Here is a 17035-nt window from a genome sequence, read left to right on the forward strand (position 1 = left end):
GACCCCAATTAAATGTACGACCCCAATTGAATGTACGACCCCAATTGAATGTACGACCCCAATTAAATGTATGACCCCAATTGAATGTACGACCCCAATTGAATGTACGACCCCAATTGAATGTACGACCCCAATTGAATGTACGACCCCAATTGAATGTACGACCCCAATTGAATGTACGACCCCAATTAAATGTACGACCCCAATTGAATGTACGACCCCAATTGAATGTACGACCCCAATTGAATGTACGACCCCAATTGAATGTACGACCCCAATTGAATGTACGACCCCAATTGAATGTACGACCCCAATTGAATGTACGACCCCAATTGAATGTACGACCCCAATTAAATGTACGACCCCAATTAAATGTACGACCCCAATTAAATGTACGACCCCAATTAAATGTACGACCCCAATAATTAAATGTACGACCCCAATTAAATGTACGACCCCAATTGAATGTACGACCCCAATTAAATGTACGACCCCAATTAAATGTACGACCCCAATTAAATGTACGACACCAATTGAATGTACGACCCCAATTGAATGTACGACCCCAATTAAATGTACGACCCCAATTAAATGTACGACCCCAATTAAATGTACGACCCCAATAAATTGTGCGACCCCATGCTGGCCTGTACGGGCCTTTGCTAAAACTAAATAGAAAGACAGAAGCTTCAGTGGACCAATCTTGAGGCCCACTAGTACAGAACATCGTCGAAATGTTTGGGCTAATCGCCGAACATTGGGACGTATCGATTCGCTCCACAAGTTCAATAGCAGGAAGGTTATAGAATTGTATATCTGCACTTAACAATCATTCAGGGATGTTGACTCATTATGACTGTATAATTATGATGGTGCACTGTGTATAATTATGATGGTGCACTATGTATAATTATGATGGTCACTGTATAATTATGATGGTGCACTGTGTATAATTATGATGGTGCACTGTCCTTATGAAAGACCCGGAAGCCAAAATCGCACCCTGTCGGGTCGCCGCCCCTTAGAAATAAAACTTTAAACATTAATTTTTAAAGAAAGCTTCCCAGAAGTATTCTAACAACTTGCCAAAGTTTCATGGTGATCGGTGAAAGAAGTAATATAAATGCTTAAAGGAGAAGATTAAAGACAATTAAAAGAAAATTAAAAGGGCGCTTTTTCACCTACAGTAATAACTTAATATAGAAATGGGAAGGAGGACGCAAAATTAATAGTCCGTTTCGGGCTACGCTTCTAGGGAGGGGGCGCAAATCAATAGTTTGTCCCGGGCGTAAGAGCGGGCTGCTACGCCTCTGTTACACAAATACAAATATAAGTAGGCCTATACGAGAAATATAATGTAAGTAGGCCTAAACGAGAAATATAATGTAAGTAGGCCTATACGAGAAAGTTTAGGGGAGTTCAATGTCGCGTTATTAAATATAAATCCAGACCTAGAAGGCTAATCATTAAATTAGGCTAATTTTTATTAATTTAATATCTATTAGATAAAAAATTAGAATCGCTGAATTAGAAATGGGTTAAAAGTTAGTAACAAGAATTGACTACAAACTGCACAAACCCACAGACATTTTAATAATTAATTTGAGTTAATGTTATTCAATGAAAACTAAACACTATCACTAAATAACTAAATAGAAATACGTTCGCAGAAAGCATTTTGTAATTTAAAATTTATGAAACAATTTCACATGCACTAAGCCTTTGTATTTCTGGTCTATAGGCCCTAAACTATGGAATATTATATTCGTAAATGTAGGAGGCTTATATTTTTATAAAGTTTCTTACTTAATATGACCTACATTTACATTTGTAATTTCTTAACACACAAGATGGCTGATTCTAGCATGGCGGTCAATTTAGGTACAAAATTGAATTGTTATGAATATTTAGATCTAGATCTAGATCTAGAAACAAAGATTAAAAAGAGAGTTATTTTAATTAAACGTTTGGCGTTTATTTTTAATTGTATTGAAATATGCTACTAATCATAAATGACTAGATCTAGAGCATCCTGATCAGAAATCTAATAAATTCTAAACTACTAAACTTTACGATGCGAGTAATCTAGACTAGAATCTAGATTCTAGATTTCTAGATCTAGACTAGAATCTAGATCTAGAATCTAGAAACAAGTGAGAGAGAGAGAGAAGAAAGATCTGATTATTGTTTTTTTATCACTTCATTTTCAAAACTAAACAGTAGATTGATCTAGATTTAGAGAGAGTAGATATCATAGATTAAAAAAAGTGTTTGTTGTAGGATTGTAGGTGGCTGAAGAAAAATGCCACCCCAATGAGATGCCTGGAAGAAACTCTGGTCCCCAAACTTATATTTGATACTGATAGTTAATGCGGCCCTCGGGCTGAAAAGTTTGGAGACCCCTGATCTAGATATCTAGATCTCGATTTTGTAGATCTAAAAACTATTAACTATTAAAAATAGATCTAACTCATTCATTCAAACTTGTCATTGTTTATTAAAGTTTAGTTTGATCTAGATCTAGAATTCTAGATCTAAATTCTAGATCTATTTTATTTTAGAAGAAAAGATCTGATTATTGTTTTTTTATCACTTCATTTTCAAAACTAAACAGTAGATTGATCTAGATTTAGAGAGAGTAGATATCATAGATTAAAAAAAGTGTTTGTTGTAGGTGGCTGAAGAAAAATGCCACCCCAATGAGATGCCTGGAAGAAACTCTGGTCCCCAAACTTATATTTGATACTGATAGTTAATGCGGCCCTAGGGCTGAAAAGTTTGGAGACCCCTGATCTAGATATCTAGATCTCGATTTTGTAGATCTAAAAACTTAACTATTAAAAATAGATCTAACTCATTCATTCAAACTTGTCATTGTTTATTAAAGTTTAGTTTGATCTAGATCTAGAATTCTAGATCTAAATTCTAGATCTATTTTATTTTAGTCATCTAGGCCTATATTAAAAAGTATTTAGTATTTGCTTGTACAGACAACTGACCTTTCTGTTACTATATTGAACGAGCCGACCCGCGGCATATCATACGCCGCTATTTAGTTGTATTTTCTACTTTTCAGTAATTCATAATTTGTGAATTCGACAGTACCAATGCTGCCACTGAAAATATTTGCTTTAAAACACTACCCCCCCCCAACCCCTACCCTACACCCCCCCCCCCCCCCTGAAAGCAGCCTCCTCTTAGTTACCTCCTGTAAGTTTAAAATCGTTTCAAACTAAATTATCTGCCCATAATAGCGGTCAACAAACCCGGTTCTACGATTTGTAAACATTTAGTGTGACCACAGCTCACCAGATCATGTGGAGGTGGGGTGGGGGTGGTAGTGATAGAGAAAGAGAGGGGACTGCAAGGAGGCGCTTGCAGTTTGTTTTCTAACGGCTCCCAGAAGAGAATTATATATATAGATTCTGTTCGTAATTGAGCAACCTTTTAAACTGTTGGGACCTATAAGTTTGTTTGATTTCTGTATTATTTTAGACGAAGTATGATTGAATCAGATTTTTACCCTCTGTGGCGACGTGCTAATTAGGGGGAGGCTATTTCTGAAAATCTATACATGATGCGGCAATTGCTGTCCAACTGAACTGCTCTGCTGTGCTTCGAATCGCGTCTTTACACAGATGATGCGTTACAAATTTAGTATGCACGTATCGAGTTTATGTACTACCACAGTTAAATTTGGCATACAAGCGTATTAAATGTAGATGATAACGCTCAGTGTTCGTGGTCAGAATAAGTCAAAAGACTTTTGGAGATATTAGACCGCAAAGTTGAACTAAGTTTCCAGGTCTATTAATGGATCTATTTTACATTTAAACCCTGAGCTGTATTTCTGGAATCTCGACATTTATTTAAATGTATGACATTTATAATATAACCTCCCAATAGAGCTATCTACACATCATGCAGCACAGCACAGTGTGTGGTCATGTGACGCTAGGCGGTCGAATTGATTGGATATTACAATAAACAATATCTAAAGATAGATAGGCCTATATGTGTTCCCATGTTTGACTTGACAGCTATTGCTATTTAATAGAAAAGCACACAGACATGTTTCATAAATTTTTACAAGCATTTACTGCACAAGACTTATTGTCAAAATTGATATTCTATAGAAATTAATCCGGATAACTGCAGCCCAATCAAGTAGTGCTGATGTGATTTGCGTTGCTTTTAAATATTTGGTACATTAATTTTTCGTAAAACTGGCGTTAAAAAAATTAATTGAATTCTGTCCTGGTTCTTATTTTTGTTTGACTACAAATTTTAATACCCTTAACAATGTGCCAAATCGACCAAAATGGGATGAGCGGGTAGGGGTAGTCACTGACTGTGTCCTACACGATATGTAACATCCATAGCCTCACCCCACCCCCACTAGTCCGTGACACGACTTTCCGACGAGTGTTGCCTTTGATGATGTATAACACCCGACGGTACGTGGTGGTATCATACCCAACTTCCCTCCCCAGTCACTTTGTGGAGTTGTTGTTACTAACCCTCGGGCATAGATCAAGAAATCTTGCCAGACTTTTGTCTCTGAAATTACAAAATAATCATCTGATATGTTCATCAGGTTGGCAGACTAGCCTATCCAGTGTCACGATTATGTAATAGGGCAATAAAATTCGTTGGTCAGAAGACCTGGTTACACGGGTCAGATTAAACTAAATCTATGCAAAAGATGGTGGCAATACATGTGTCTGTGTATAGCCAAACACAGTAATCTTACACTATTTCTAAAATCTACTACACAGTCAAGCATTCAAACCCATGCTTTTTTTCTTAAGAAAGTTTTTAAATGTAAAAGGCCTACTGGTAGGCCTACAAAATAGATAAACCAAGTACTTGCATAAACATTGGGCATATGTATATATAAATCTATGTTATAGACCTATAACTTACACTATACCTTGTGCAAGTTAAAAAATAACTTTTTCCTCCAATGTTTATTTTATTGAAATTGTAAAAATGATAAATTTGAATATGTTTAAAAATTTAACATAATTATCATAAAGCACACTGTGGTTCTGATCAGACACAATTGTAACTAGACTAATGTAATAGCTGAAAGTTATTTGATATTTAAAATAACAAGAAAAATTATTAGATAGGCCTATATTTTTAGAATAGAGTAGGCCTATAGGATTGCATATAGATTACATAACATCGTTTAAGAAGTTAAATAATAAAAAACATACTATTGTTATAGCATCCTACTCTTTGTATTAAAAAACTTTTGGCCTATTAGTTATATTTTCTTTTAGTAGGCTTTTCACTTGGACTTTACTGACAATGAGCAAAAGTGATTTCAAAACTAATTCATGGTATAATTTGAGCAAAGTGGGGGAAACGTAACCTTTTCATTAAATAGTTATGTAACAATGTTGGACCATTTTAAATGCTACCATTAGATTCAGCATATACAAATGTCACATTATAAATTAAAATAGAAAATAGTGTTAAATTTAAAGAATGACTTCTTATCGCATGTATTATTATATGTTCTTAAAAAAATTTACAGGGGGTATTACATAATCTGAGATTAGTTAGTTATGTAATCAAAGGACACTTTTTAAAATAGCATCATTGGATTCGGCATACAAAAATATAAAAAAAAAATACTTAAAAAAAACTTTTTAAAAAACCACGTTTTTCTTGTGGACTAAAAAGTAGAAAATAACTATTTACATACATTTGATGACAAAAAACGTGGGTACGTTCACCATCAAATTTCCCGACCCACGTTTTTTGTCATCAAATGTATGTAAATAGTTATTTTCTACTTTTTAGTCCACAAGAAAAACGTGGTTTTTTAAAAAGTTTTTTTTAAGTATTTTATGTTCTCCTTTTTAGTCCGTTGCTACACATGAAAAACCTGGTTTTTAAAAAGTTTTTATATAGTTTATTTTCTACTTTATCTAATCACTTGATTAAGTATGACTTGACTAAGTGTTTTTAAATCCACGGACTAAAAAAATCTTAAGCGACCGATACGCTTTAAACAGAGAAAGGGTGTAATTTACGTTGCTGGCGTGGAGATCTACTCACGAATCACGTGATCAAATCTCCCATAAACAAACAAATAAACGCGAAGCTGAGTTAAGGAAAAACGTGTTTATGTGTATTTTAGCATGCCCAGCGTACCAACCGTGTCACCGTTAACAATGTGTTACCGTGTCCGTTCTCCTTTTTAGTCCGTTGCTACACATAAAAAACGTGTTTTTTAAAAAAGTGTTTATAAATACACGGACTAAAAATCTTGAGTGACCAGGATTCGAACCTGGGTTGTCGCGGCCACAGCGCGAAGTACTAACCACTATACGATCACGGCCAGCGCGCTCACATCGATTGGGGCCGAAGTAACTGTGTCAATAGGCCTCAAGTCTTGTCGGTATCTTTAGAAAACATGTCCTCAATTTTATGGTCCTTGGGGCGTAATTAAATTAAGCTAATTACGGTCACTAATTGCTAGTTTTTATGATTGCATCTGAAATTGTTAGGCGAAAGTAGCATGCATGCCAAATTTCAGGTCTCTAGAGCAATCAGAAGTGGGCTAATTTTCGATGTCAATTTTAACAACAAACATCCAAACAACCAAACAAACAAACAAACGCGAAGCTGAGTTAAGAAAAACGTTTTAATGACATGATTTCAATTGATGAAGTCTGCTTGCTTTAATACCACTTTTAGTAAAAAATTGTTAAATATTTGGTCCATACCCTCTCAGTATTTTTCCTTTTTCATGGCTTATACTGGTTGTCTGGAAAAACTGCAATTTTTTAATGACTAAAAAATTCATAACTTTTTTGTTTATGGTCAGATTTAAAAAATTCAAACTGATCTGTAATCAGAATGACACCCTATTCAAGTATGTAACTATTAAATTGTTTTACTAAAAAAAATTTTTTTGCATTGGCTTAGCTAAATTGAAATAAACCCAACATGTAGGCGGACATTTTGAGCACAACCTCATCTAGACATCGTCATGTCTGTTTAAAATTTTTTTTTTTTTTTTTAGAATAGGCTAACTAAAATTGAATACTAGACCTATATGCTTAAAAACAGGGCCTTCAGGCCACACCTTTTATTTTCAGGTTATAGTTTATAGTATAGGCCTATGCTGTTACTTTTACAAATTACATTTTTAAGGGGTAGTTGTGGGATAACTGACTTAACTCCAATTATTGGACGTAAAATGGACATTTTTTTTACTACCAATGCTATGTTTTTGTATAAAACATCCAACTTTTCATTTTTACGCTTAAATACAAAATTAAAACAGAACCAGAGCTTGAACTTTTGAGGTTTTATAAAGGCCATTCTTGGTTTATTAAATAAAGAAGATTTATAAGCCCCAAACCTACTTACTAAATACAAAATAGAAAAACACAAATGTATGAAACTGAAAAATTAATATGACATTTCAATATATTGTTTTTATAAACTGCATTTAATATAAATACCCAGTCTACCTGTTATACTAGTTATAGGGAAAAAGCAAGGGTCAGTATTGATTGATTATTGAAGGCATAATATATCATTAATCCCAAGTGATTTAAGCATTACATTATCAATCCTCATAAACTTGACTGTATGTGTTATATAAATGGTAGGTTAGTGATTTAAATTTAAGGCTCAACTTAATAACTTGCTGTAGTATTCATAATTTGACAAATGTATTAGGTCTGGATATATGATAAACTATTTTATTGATCAAATTGGTTGATTGAATGTGTTCTCTGTGTTCTTTGTAAAACAGCTGCCCGTGTCTGGGCACCATTCATGGAACTGAAAGAACTCGTTGAATGTGCTGTTACCAAGAGGCAACCTGGCTTAGCCCGTGACCTGGAAATAGCCTTGCGGAAACACAGGCCAGATTTCATAAGTCTTCTTAAAAAACCTGTGAGTTGCAGATGCTTTATCTTAGCTTTGACAGTCATGAAGCTTTTTTCTGTAGCTTTAGAAAATATCTTTAAAAACTATATTCTGTATTTTAGAGTCGAAATGCCACCCATGGAGATTTGGTAAGAAAATCCCATCTAGAAGGTATAGCAGTTGAAGGGGAGCAGAGGAGGCAGACATTCTCACAACAATTTATTGCTGAGGCAATTATTTTAAGTGAACTCTTTGAGCTCAATGAACTTGCAGCTGTGGAATTACTTATGGCAGGTTAGTCTCATGCTTTCACCATGAAAATTCCGTTAATTTGTTGCCTCTGGCATGTTTATTAAAAGATTTTTTTTGTACTAGGGGAAAATCAGTTGCCCAATCATCCTGGTCTGACAAGAGGACTAGTTGCAGTTTTGTTGTTTTTTGATGGTCAGCGCTGCCTGGTAGCTGCTCTCAGGGCTTTGGCTCAAGCCAGAGATGGCAGGACATGGACTGTAGGAATCAGCCAGGAACTCCAGGCCATGATCAGTGCCTTCATTGAGGACCTTGTGCAGGAGGATATTGTCACAACAATACTTGGTAAGGTGCTAGTACTGAAGTTTTCAATATTGTGTCAAACAATACTTGGTAAGGTGCTAGTACTGAAGTTTTCAATATTGTGTCAAACAATACTTGGTAAGGTGCTAGTACTGAAGTTTTCAATATTGTGTCAAACAATACTTGGTAAGGTGCTAGTACTGAAGTTTTCAATATTGTGTCAAACAATACTTGGTAAGGTGCTAGTACTGAAGTTTTCAATATTGTGTCAAACAATACTTGGTAAGGTGCTAGTACTGAAGTTTTCAATATTGTGTCAAACAATACTTGGTAAGGTGCTACTACTGCAGTTTTCAATATTGTGTCAAACAATACTTGGTAAGGTGCTAGTACTGAAGTTTTCAATATTGTGTCAAACAATACTTGGTAAGGTGCTACTACTGCAGTTTTCAATATTGTCACAACAATACTTGGTAAGGTGCTAGTACTGAAGTTTTCAATATTGCGTCAAACAATACTTGGTAAGGTGCTACTACTGCAGTTTTCAATATTGTCACAACAATACTTGGTAAGGTGCTAGTACTGCAGTTTTCAATATTGTCACAACAATACTTGGTAAGGTGCTAGTACTGCTGTTTTCAATATTGTGGCAAACAACAATACTTGGTAAGGTGCTAGTACTGCAGTTTTCAATATTGTGGCAATAGCAATCTAGTGTCACATCCTTTTGGTTTGTCACTTGATCTCATCATTTAAATGGATTTTTATTACTGCTTAGATTAACGGTTCTTTATGGTCTAGACAAATGGTTGGTCATCATTGTTTAGATTAATGAATGGCTTTTGTCTAGATACATGGCTTTTTATTTAATTAGTGCTTAGACAATTAAGTTTGCTTATTGTCTAGATTAACAGTTTCTTATTATTATCTAGATTAACAGTTCCTTAATATTTTTTAGACAAACAGTTCCTCATTATCTAGATGTATGGTCCAATTATTGTTGAGATTAATGGTTTCTCATTAATGTTAGGAACTGTATGTTCACATTGTTTTAGTCTTTGAACATTGTATTTGAACTGATTAGTAATTTACTTATTCTTTACACTAATTTACCTTTTTTTTTTACTTAATTGCTAGATCTGATCAAAAGTATGGATTTGGTAAAGGAAATGGGAAGATTACAGAAAGACAGAGCTTTAGGTCCACCAAAACACAGAAAACAGGTTACTAGTTTCTACTGAAGTTTCTGTAATTGTTTAGTCATACATTGGCTGTGATTGCCCCTAGTTTGTACAGCAAGGTTTAACCCTGTAAGGTTTAACCCTGTTTAGCCATACATTGACTGATTGCCCCTAGTTTGTACAGCAAGGTTTAACCCTGTAAGGTTTAACCCTGTTTAGCCATACATTGGCTGTGATTGCCCCTAGTTTGTACAGCAAGGTTTAACCCTGTAAGGTTTAACCCTGTTTAGTCATACATTGGCTGTGATTGCCCCTAGTTTGTACAGCAAGGTTTAACCCTGTAAGGTTTAACCCTGTTTAGCCATACATTGACTGTGATTGCCCCTAGTTTGTACAGCAAGGTTTAACCCTGTAAGGTTTAACCCTGTTTAGTCATACATTGGCTGTGATTGCCCCTAGTTTGTACAGCAAGGTTTAACCCTGTAAGGTTTAACCCTGTTTAGCCATACATTGACTGTGATTGCCCCTAGTTTGTACAGCAAGGTTTAACCCTGTAAGGTTTAACCCTGTTTAGCCATACATTGGCTGTGATTGCCCCTAGTTTGTACAGCAAGGTTTAACCCTGTAAGGTTTAACCCTGTTTAGTCATACATTGGCTGTGATTGCCCCTAGTTTGTACAGCAAGGTTTAACCCTGTAAGGTTTAACCCTGTTTAGCCATACATTGACTGTGATTGCCCCTAGTTTGTACAGCAAGGTTTAACCCTGTAAGGTTTAACCCTGTTTAGTCATACATTGGCTGTGATTGCCCCTAGTTTGTACAGCAAGGTTTAACCCTGTAAGGTTTAACCCTGTTTAGCCATACATTGGCTGTGATTGCCCCTAGTTTGTACAGCAAGGTTTAACCCTGTAAGGTTTAACCCTGTTTAGTCATACATTGGCTGTGATTGCCCCTAGTTTGTACAGCAAAGTTTAACCCTGTAAGGTTTAACCCTGTTTAGCCATACATTGACTGTGATTGCCCCTAGTTTGTACAGCAAGGTTTAACCCTGTAAGGTTTAACCCTGTTTAGCCATACATTGGCTGTGATTGCCCCTAGTTTGTACAGCAAGGTTTAACCCTGTAAGGTTTAACCCTGTTTAGTCATACATTGGCTGTGATTGCCCCTAGTTTGTACAGCAAGGTTTAACCCTGTAAGGTTTAACCCTGTTTAGCCATACATTGACTGTGATTGCCCCTAGTTTGTACAGCAAGGTTTAACCCTGTAAGGTTTAACCCTGTTTAGTCATACATTGGCTGTGATTGCCCCTAGTTTGTACAGCAAGGTTTAACCCTGTAAGGTTTAACCCTGTTTAGCCATACATTGACTGTGATTGCCCCTAGTTTGTACAGCAAGGTTTAACCCTGTAAGGTTTAACCCTGTTTAGTCATACATTGGCTGTGATTGCCCCTAGTTTGTACAGCAAGGTTTAACCCTGTAAGGTTTAACCCTGTTTAGCCATACATTGGCTGTGATTGCCCCTAGTTTGTACAGCAAGGTTTAACCCTGTAAGGTTTAACCCTGTTTAGTCATACATTGGCTGTGATTGCCCCTAGTTTGTACAGCAAGGTTTAACCCTGTAAGGTTTAACCCTGTTTAGCCATACATTGACTGTGATTGCCCCTAGTTTGTACAGCAAGGTTTAACCCTGTAAGGTTTAACCCTGTTTAGCCATACATTGGCTGTGATTGCCCCTAGTTTGTACAGCAAGGTTTAACCCTGTAAGGTTTAACCCTGTTTAGTCATACATTGGCTGTGATTGCCCCTAGTTTGTACAGCAAGGTTTAACCCTGTAAGGTTTAACCCTGTTTAGCCATACATTGACTGTGATTGCCCCTAGTTTGTACAGCAAGGTTTAACCCTGTAAGGTTTAACCCTGTTTAGCCATACATTGGCTGTGATTGCCCCTAGTTTGTACAGAAAGGTTTAACCCTGTAAGGTTTAACCCTGTTTAGCCATACATTGACTGTGATTGCCCCTAGTTTGTACAGCAAGGTTTAACCCTGTAAGGTTTAACCCTGTTTAGCCATACATTGGCTGTGATTGCCCCTAGTTTGTACAGAAAGGTTTAACCCTGTAAGGTTTAACCCTGTTTAGCCATACATTGGCTGTGATTGCCCCTAGTTTGTACAGCAAGGTTTAACCCTGTAAGGTTTAACCCTGTTTAGCCATACATTGGCTGTGATTGCCCCTAGTTTGTACAGCAAGGTTTAACCCTGTAAGGTTTAACCCTGTTTAGCCATACATTGACTGTGATTGCCCCTAGTTTGTACAGCAAGGTTTAACCCTGTAAGGTTTAACCCTGTTTAGCCATACATTGGCTGTGATTGCCCCTAATTTGTACAGCAAGGTTTAACCCTGTAAGGTTTAACCATGTTTAGCCATACATTGGCTGTGATTGCCCCTAGTTTGTACAGCAAGGTTTAACCCTGTAAGGTTTAACCCTGTTTAGTCATACATTGGCTGTGATTGCCCCTAGTTTGTACAGCAAGGTTTAACCCTGTAAGGTATAACCCTGTTTAGCCATACATTGACTGTGATTGCCCCTAGTTTGTACAGCAAGGTTTAACCCTGTAAGGTTTAACCCTGTTTAGTCATACATTGACTGTGATTGCCCCTAGTTTGTACAGCAAGGTTTAACCCTGTAAGGTTTAACCCTGTTTAGTCATACATTGGCTGTGATTGCCCCTAGTTTGTACAGCAAGGTTTAACCCTGTAAGGTTTAACCCTGTTTAGCCATACATTGGCTGTGATTGCCCCTAGTTTGTACAGCAAGGTTTAACCCTGTAAGGTTTAACCCTGTTTAGCCATACATTGGCTGTGATTGCCCCTAGTTTGTACAGCAAGGTTTAACCCTGTAAGGTTTAACCCTGTTTAGCCATACATTGACTGTGATTGCCCCTAGTTTGTACAGCAAGGTTTAACCCTGTAAGGTTTAACCCTGTTTAGCCATACATTGACTGATTGCCCCTAGTTTGTACAGCAAGGTTTAACCCTGTAAGGTTTAACCCTGTTTAGTCATACATTGGCTGTGATTGCCCCTAGTTTGTACAGCAAGGTTTAACCCTGTAAGGTTTAACCCTGTTTAGCCATACATTGGCTGTGATTGCCCCTAGTTTGTACAGCAAGGTTTAACCCTGTAAGGTTTAACCCTGTTTAGTCATACATTGGCTGTGATTGCCCCTAGTTTGTACAGCAAGGTTTAACCCTGTAAGGTTTAACCCTGTTTAGCCATACATTGACTGTGATTGCCCCTAGTTTGTACAGCAAGGTTTAACCCTGTAAGGTTTAACCCTGTTTAGCCATACATTGACTGTGATTGCCCCTAGTTTGTACAGCAAGGTTTAACCCTGTAAGGTTTAACCCTGTTTAGTCATACATTGGCTGTGATTGCCCCTAGTTTGTACAGCAAGGTTTAACCCTGTAAGGTTTAACCCTGTTTAGTCATACATTGGCTGTGATTGCCCCTAGTTTGTACAGCAAGGTTTAACCCTGTAAGGTTTAACCCTGTAAGGTTTAACCCTGTTTAGTCATACATTGGCTGTGATTGCCCCTAGTTTGTACAGCATGGTTTAACCCTGTAAGGTTTAACCCTGTTTAGTTATACATTGGCTGTGATTGCCCCTAGTTTGTACAGCAAGGTTTAACCCTGTAAGGTTTAACCCTGTTTAGCCATACATTGGCTGTGATTGCCCCTAGTTTGTACAGCAAGGTTTAACCCTGTAAGGTTTAACCCTGTTTAGCCATACATTGACTGTGATTGCCCCTAGTTTGTACAGCAAGGTTTAACCCTGTAAGGTTTAACCCTGTTTAGCCATACATTGACTGTGATTGCACCTAGTTTGTACAGCAAGGTTTAACCCTGTAAGGTTTAACCCTGTTTAGCCATACATTGGCTGTGATTGCCCCTAGTTTGTACAGCAAGGTTTAACCCTGTAAGGTTTAACCCTGTTTAGTCATACATTGGCTGTGATTGCCCCTAGTTTGTACAGCAAGGTTTAACCCTGTAAGGTTTAACCCTGTTTAGTCATACATTGGCTGTGATTGCCCCTAGTTTGTACAGCAAGGTTTAACCCTGTAAGGTTTAACCCTGTTTAGCCATACATTGGCTGTGATTGCCCCTAGTTTGTACAGCAAGGTTTAACCCTGTAAGGTTTAACCCTGTTTAGTCATACATTGGCTGTGATTGCCCCTAGTTTGTACAGCAAGGTTTAACCCTGTAAGGTTTAACCCTGTTTAGTCATACATTGGCTGTGATTGCCCCTAGTTTGTACAGCAAGGTTTAACCCTGTAAGGTTTAACCCTGTTTAGTCATACATTGGCTGTGATTGCCCCTAGTTTGTACAGCAAGGTTTAACCCTGTAAGGTTTAACCCTGTTTAGTCATACATTGGCTGTGATTGCCCCTAGTTTGTACAGCAAGGTTTAACCCTGTAAGGTTTAACCCTGTTTAGTCATACATTGGCTGTGATTGCCCCTAGTTTGTACAGCATGGTTTAACCCTGTAAGGTTTAACCCTGTTTAGCCATACATTGGCTGTGATTGCCCCTAGTTTGTACAGCAAGGTTTAACCCTGTAAGGTTTAACCCTGTTTAGCCATACATTGGCTGTGATTGCCCCTAGTTTGTACAGCAAGGTTTAACCCTGTAAGGTTTAACCCTGTTTAGCCATACATTGACTGTGATTGCCCCTAGTTTGTACAGCAAGGTTTAACACTGTAAGGTTTAACCCTGTTTAGCCATACATTGACTGTGATTGCCCCTAGTTTGTACAGCAAGGTTTAACCCTGTAAGGTTTAACCCTGTTTAGCCATACATTGGCTGTGATTGCCCCTAGTTTGTACAGCAAGGTTTAACCCTGTAAGGTTTAACCCTGTTTAGTCATACATTGGCTGTGATTGCCCCTAGTTTGTACAGCAAGGTTTAACCCTGTAAGGTTTAACCCTGTTTAGTCATACATTGGCTGTGATTGCCCCTAGTTTGTACAGCAAGGTTTAACCCTGTAAGGTTTAACCCTGTTTAGCCATACATTGGCTGTGATTGCCCCTAGTTTGTACAGCAAGGTTTAACCCTGTAAGGTTTAACCCTGTTTAGTCATACATTGGCTGTGATTGCCCCTAGTTTGTACAGCAAGGTTTAACCCTGTAAGGTTTAACCCTGTTTAGCCATACATTGGCTGTGATTGCCCCTAGTTTGTACAGCAAGGTTTAACCCTGTAAGGTTTAACCCTGTTTAGCCATACATTGGCTGTGATTGCCCCTAGTTTGTACAGCAAGGTTTAACCCTGTAAGGTTTAACCCTGTTTAGTCATACATTGGCTGTGATTGCCCCTAGTTTGTACAGCAAGGTTTAACCATGCCATGTTCCACAGGTGACTGACCTGTACACAGAGATCCGGCAAACTCTTGCAGACATTCTGTTCTGTCTGGCCTGTCAGTGCCCACTCAACAAAAAGGACACCCTCAGGCTGCTGGCTCACCTCAGGCAGGATGGAGCACTCAATGCGGATGAAACACTTGACTCTGTCACCCTGACATTACTTGTCACACTTTGGTACTGCTTTGACGTCAGTGTCTTACACAGGGAGGAATCTGAAAGTAAAGAGACTTTTTTATCTTATCATGTAAAACTTGTGTGGCACAGAGAGTTAAACACACCACTTTACCTTTAACCATTTGTGTCTCAGAGAGTTAAACAGTTTACCTTTAACCATTTGTGTCTCAGAGTTAAACATACTAGCTTACCCGTAACCATTTGTGGCACAGAGAATTTTTCAAGAAACTTTCTCTGTGCAGATTTTTCATCCCGGCTGCCAGTGTTTAGTGATGCCAGTTACATACAGGAGATCCACAAGGAACTTATGTCAGACAGAGAGTGGGCCAACCCTGGCCTCAAAGCTGCTGTACAGTTCAGCTGGGCTGTCATGTTACATCAGACATCACAGTTCAGTGTTGCTAATGGAGGTGGGTTGTCATATTACATCAGACAGTTCAGTGTTGCTAATGGAGGTGGGTTGTCATATTACATCAGACATCACAGTTCAGTGTTGCTAATGGAGGTGGGTTGTCATATTACATCAGACAGTTGAGTGTTGCTAATGGAGGTGGGTTGTCATATTACATCAGACAGTTCAGTGTTGCTAATGGAGGTGGGTTGTCATATTACATCAGACTGGGTTGTCATATTACATCAGACAGTTGAGTGTTGCTAGTGGAGGTGGGTTGTCATATTACATCAGACAGGGTTGTCATATTACATCACACAGTTCAGTGTTGCTATTGTTTAAATTAAAAAAATAAAACTTCTTTTTTTTTTAATATAACTTTATTATTTAGATAATAATCATTATTTAGAATATAATCATTATCCAAGTATAAAACTAAGCCTTATTTACAGCTGTTATCTAAAATTCCTGTTTTACAAAAGTTTAAAGAATTGAATTACTGCTCGTTATAGAACAAAAAAAAATCATGATTAAACTTACTTTTGTTTAATCATTAATTCATTCATTTACAGGAGCAAATGGAAACAGTGATTGTTTTGAAGATGATGAAAAGCTGATAGATAATGCCATAGATAAAAACCTGTTCACATTCCTTAGCCTTTCTGTGGTGTCTTGTCCTAATTTTCATTCTGAGGTAACTATTGCTGCACATTCTTCATGTTTTTTACTCTGATAAAATTGTTCATCAATTGAACTAAAATTTTTCATTGATTGAGCTAAAATTGTTCATCAATTGAACTAAAATTGTTCATAAATTGAGCTAAAATTGTTTATCAATAGAGCTAAAATTGTTCATCAATTGAGCTAAAATTGTTCATCAATTGAGCTAAAATTGTTCATCAATTGAACTAAAATTGTTCATAAATTGAGCTAAAATTGTTCATCAATAGAGCTAAAATTGTTCATCAATTGAGCTAAAATTGTTCATAAATTGAGCTAATATTGTTCATCAATTGAGCTAAAATTGTTCATCAATTCAGCTAAAAATTGTTCATCAATGTATTTTTTCCCCTGTTGACAGGAGTTCTACCTGAGAAGATTGCATGGCCTAGTGTCAGATTTCATCTACCAAATGCCACTCAAGGTAAGACACTTCTACACATACATCAACAGCTACTAGCTAGCCGTTGACTGTAAGCTCAGCTTTTCAAAGGCAGTTTAGTATCTTATTAGATTAATAATAAAGTAATGCATTTTCATCGAATAAGCAATTTTCTTCAAGAAAAAATTGCTCCATCATAAATGGTTTAAATTTGCTTTTGAAGCTTTGACAACAAACCTATAGTAACTTCAGTTTTTAAACACACAAAAATCCAATTTTAGAATTATTGAAGCTTTTAATCTACATATGTTTTAATGTAT

The 17035-nt window shown here is 37.1% G+C and overlaps 1 protein-coding gene across 2 annotated transcripts in view; it reads left to right on the top strand.

Moving 5' to 3' along the window:
* Positions 1–1843: 1843 nt before the first annotated feature.
* LOC131948695 (nuclear pore complex protein Nup205) overlaps positions 1844–17035 on the top strand; it is a 57944-nt gene continuing 42752 nt past the window's right edge. Inside the window, exons 1-9 of one of the 2 annotated variants that reach the window (XM_059310359.1) lie at positions 1844–1881; positions 7784–7926; positions 8022–8193; positions 8275–8493; positions 9589–9674; positions 15041–15266; positions 15465–15632; positions 16186–16307; positions 16695–16757. In XM_059310359.1, the coding sequence (XP_059166342.1) occupies positions 1851–1881; positions 7784–7926; positions 8022–8193; positions 8275–8493; positions 9589–9674; positions 15041–15266; positions 15465–15632; positions 16186–16307; positions 16695–16757 (1230 nt within the window). In that variant the 5' untranslated portion in view covers positions 1844–1850. Of the gene's footprint in view, positions 1882–7783; positions 7927–8021; positions 8194–8274; positions 8494–9051; positions 9067–9588; positions 9675–15040; positions 15267–15464; positions 15633–16185; positions 16308–16694; positions 16758–17035 lie in introns of those variants that run through there. The other variant, XM_059310360.1, reaches the window with a different exon arrangement.

The sequence above is a fragment of the Physella acuta genome, unplaced genomic scaffold (genome assembly GCF_028476545.2).
Source record: "Physella acuta isolate Inbredline_101_S28 unplaced genomic scaffold, ASM2847654v3 ptg000658l, whole genome shotgun sequence".
NCBI lineage: Eukaryota > Metazoa > Mollusca > Gastropoda > Physidae > Physella > Physella acuta.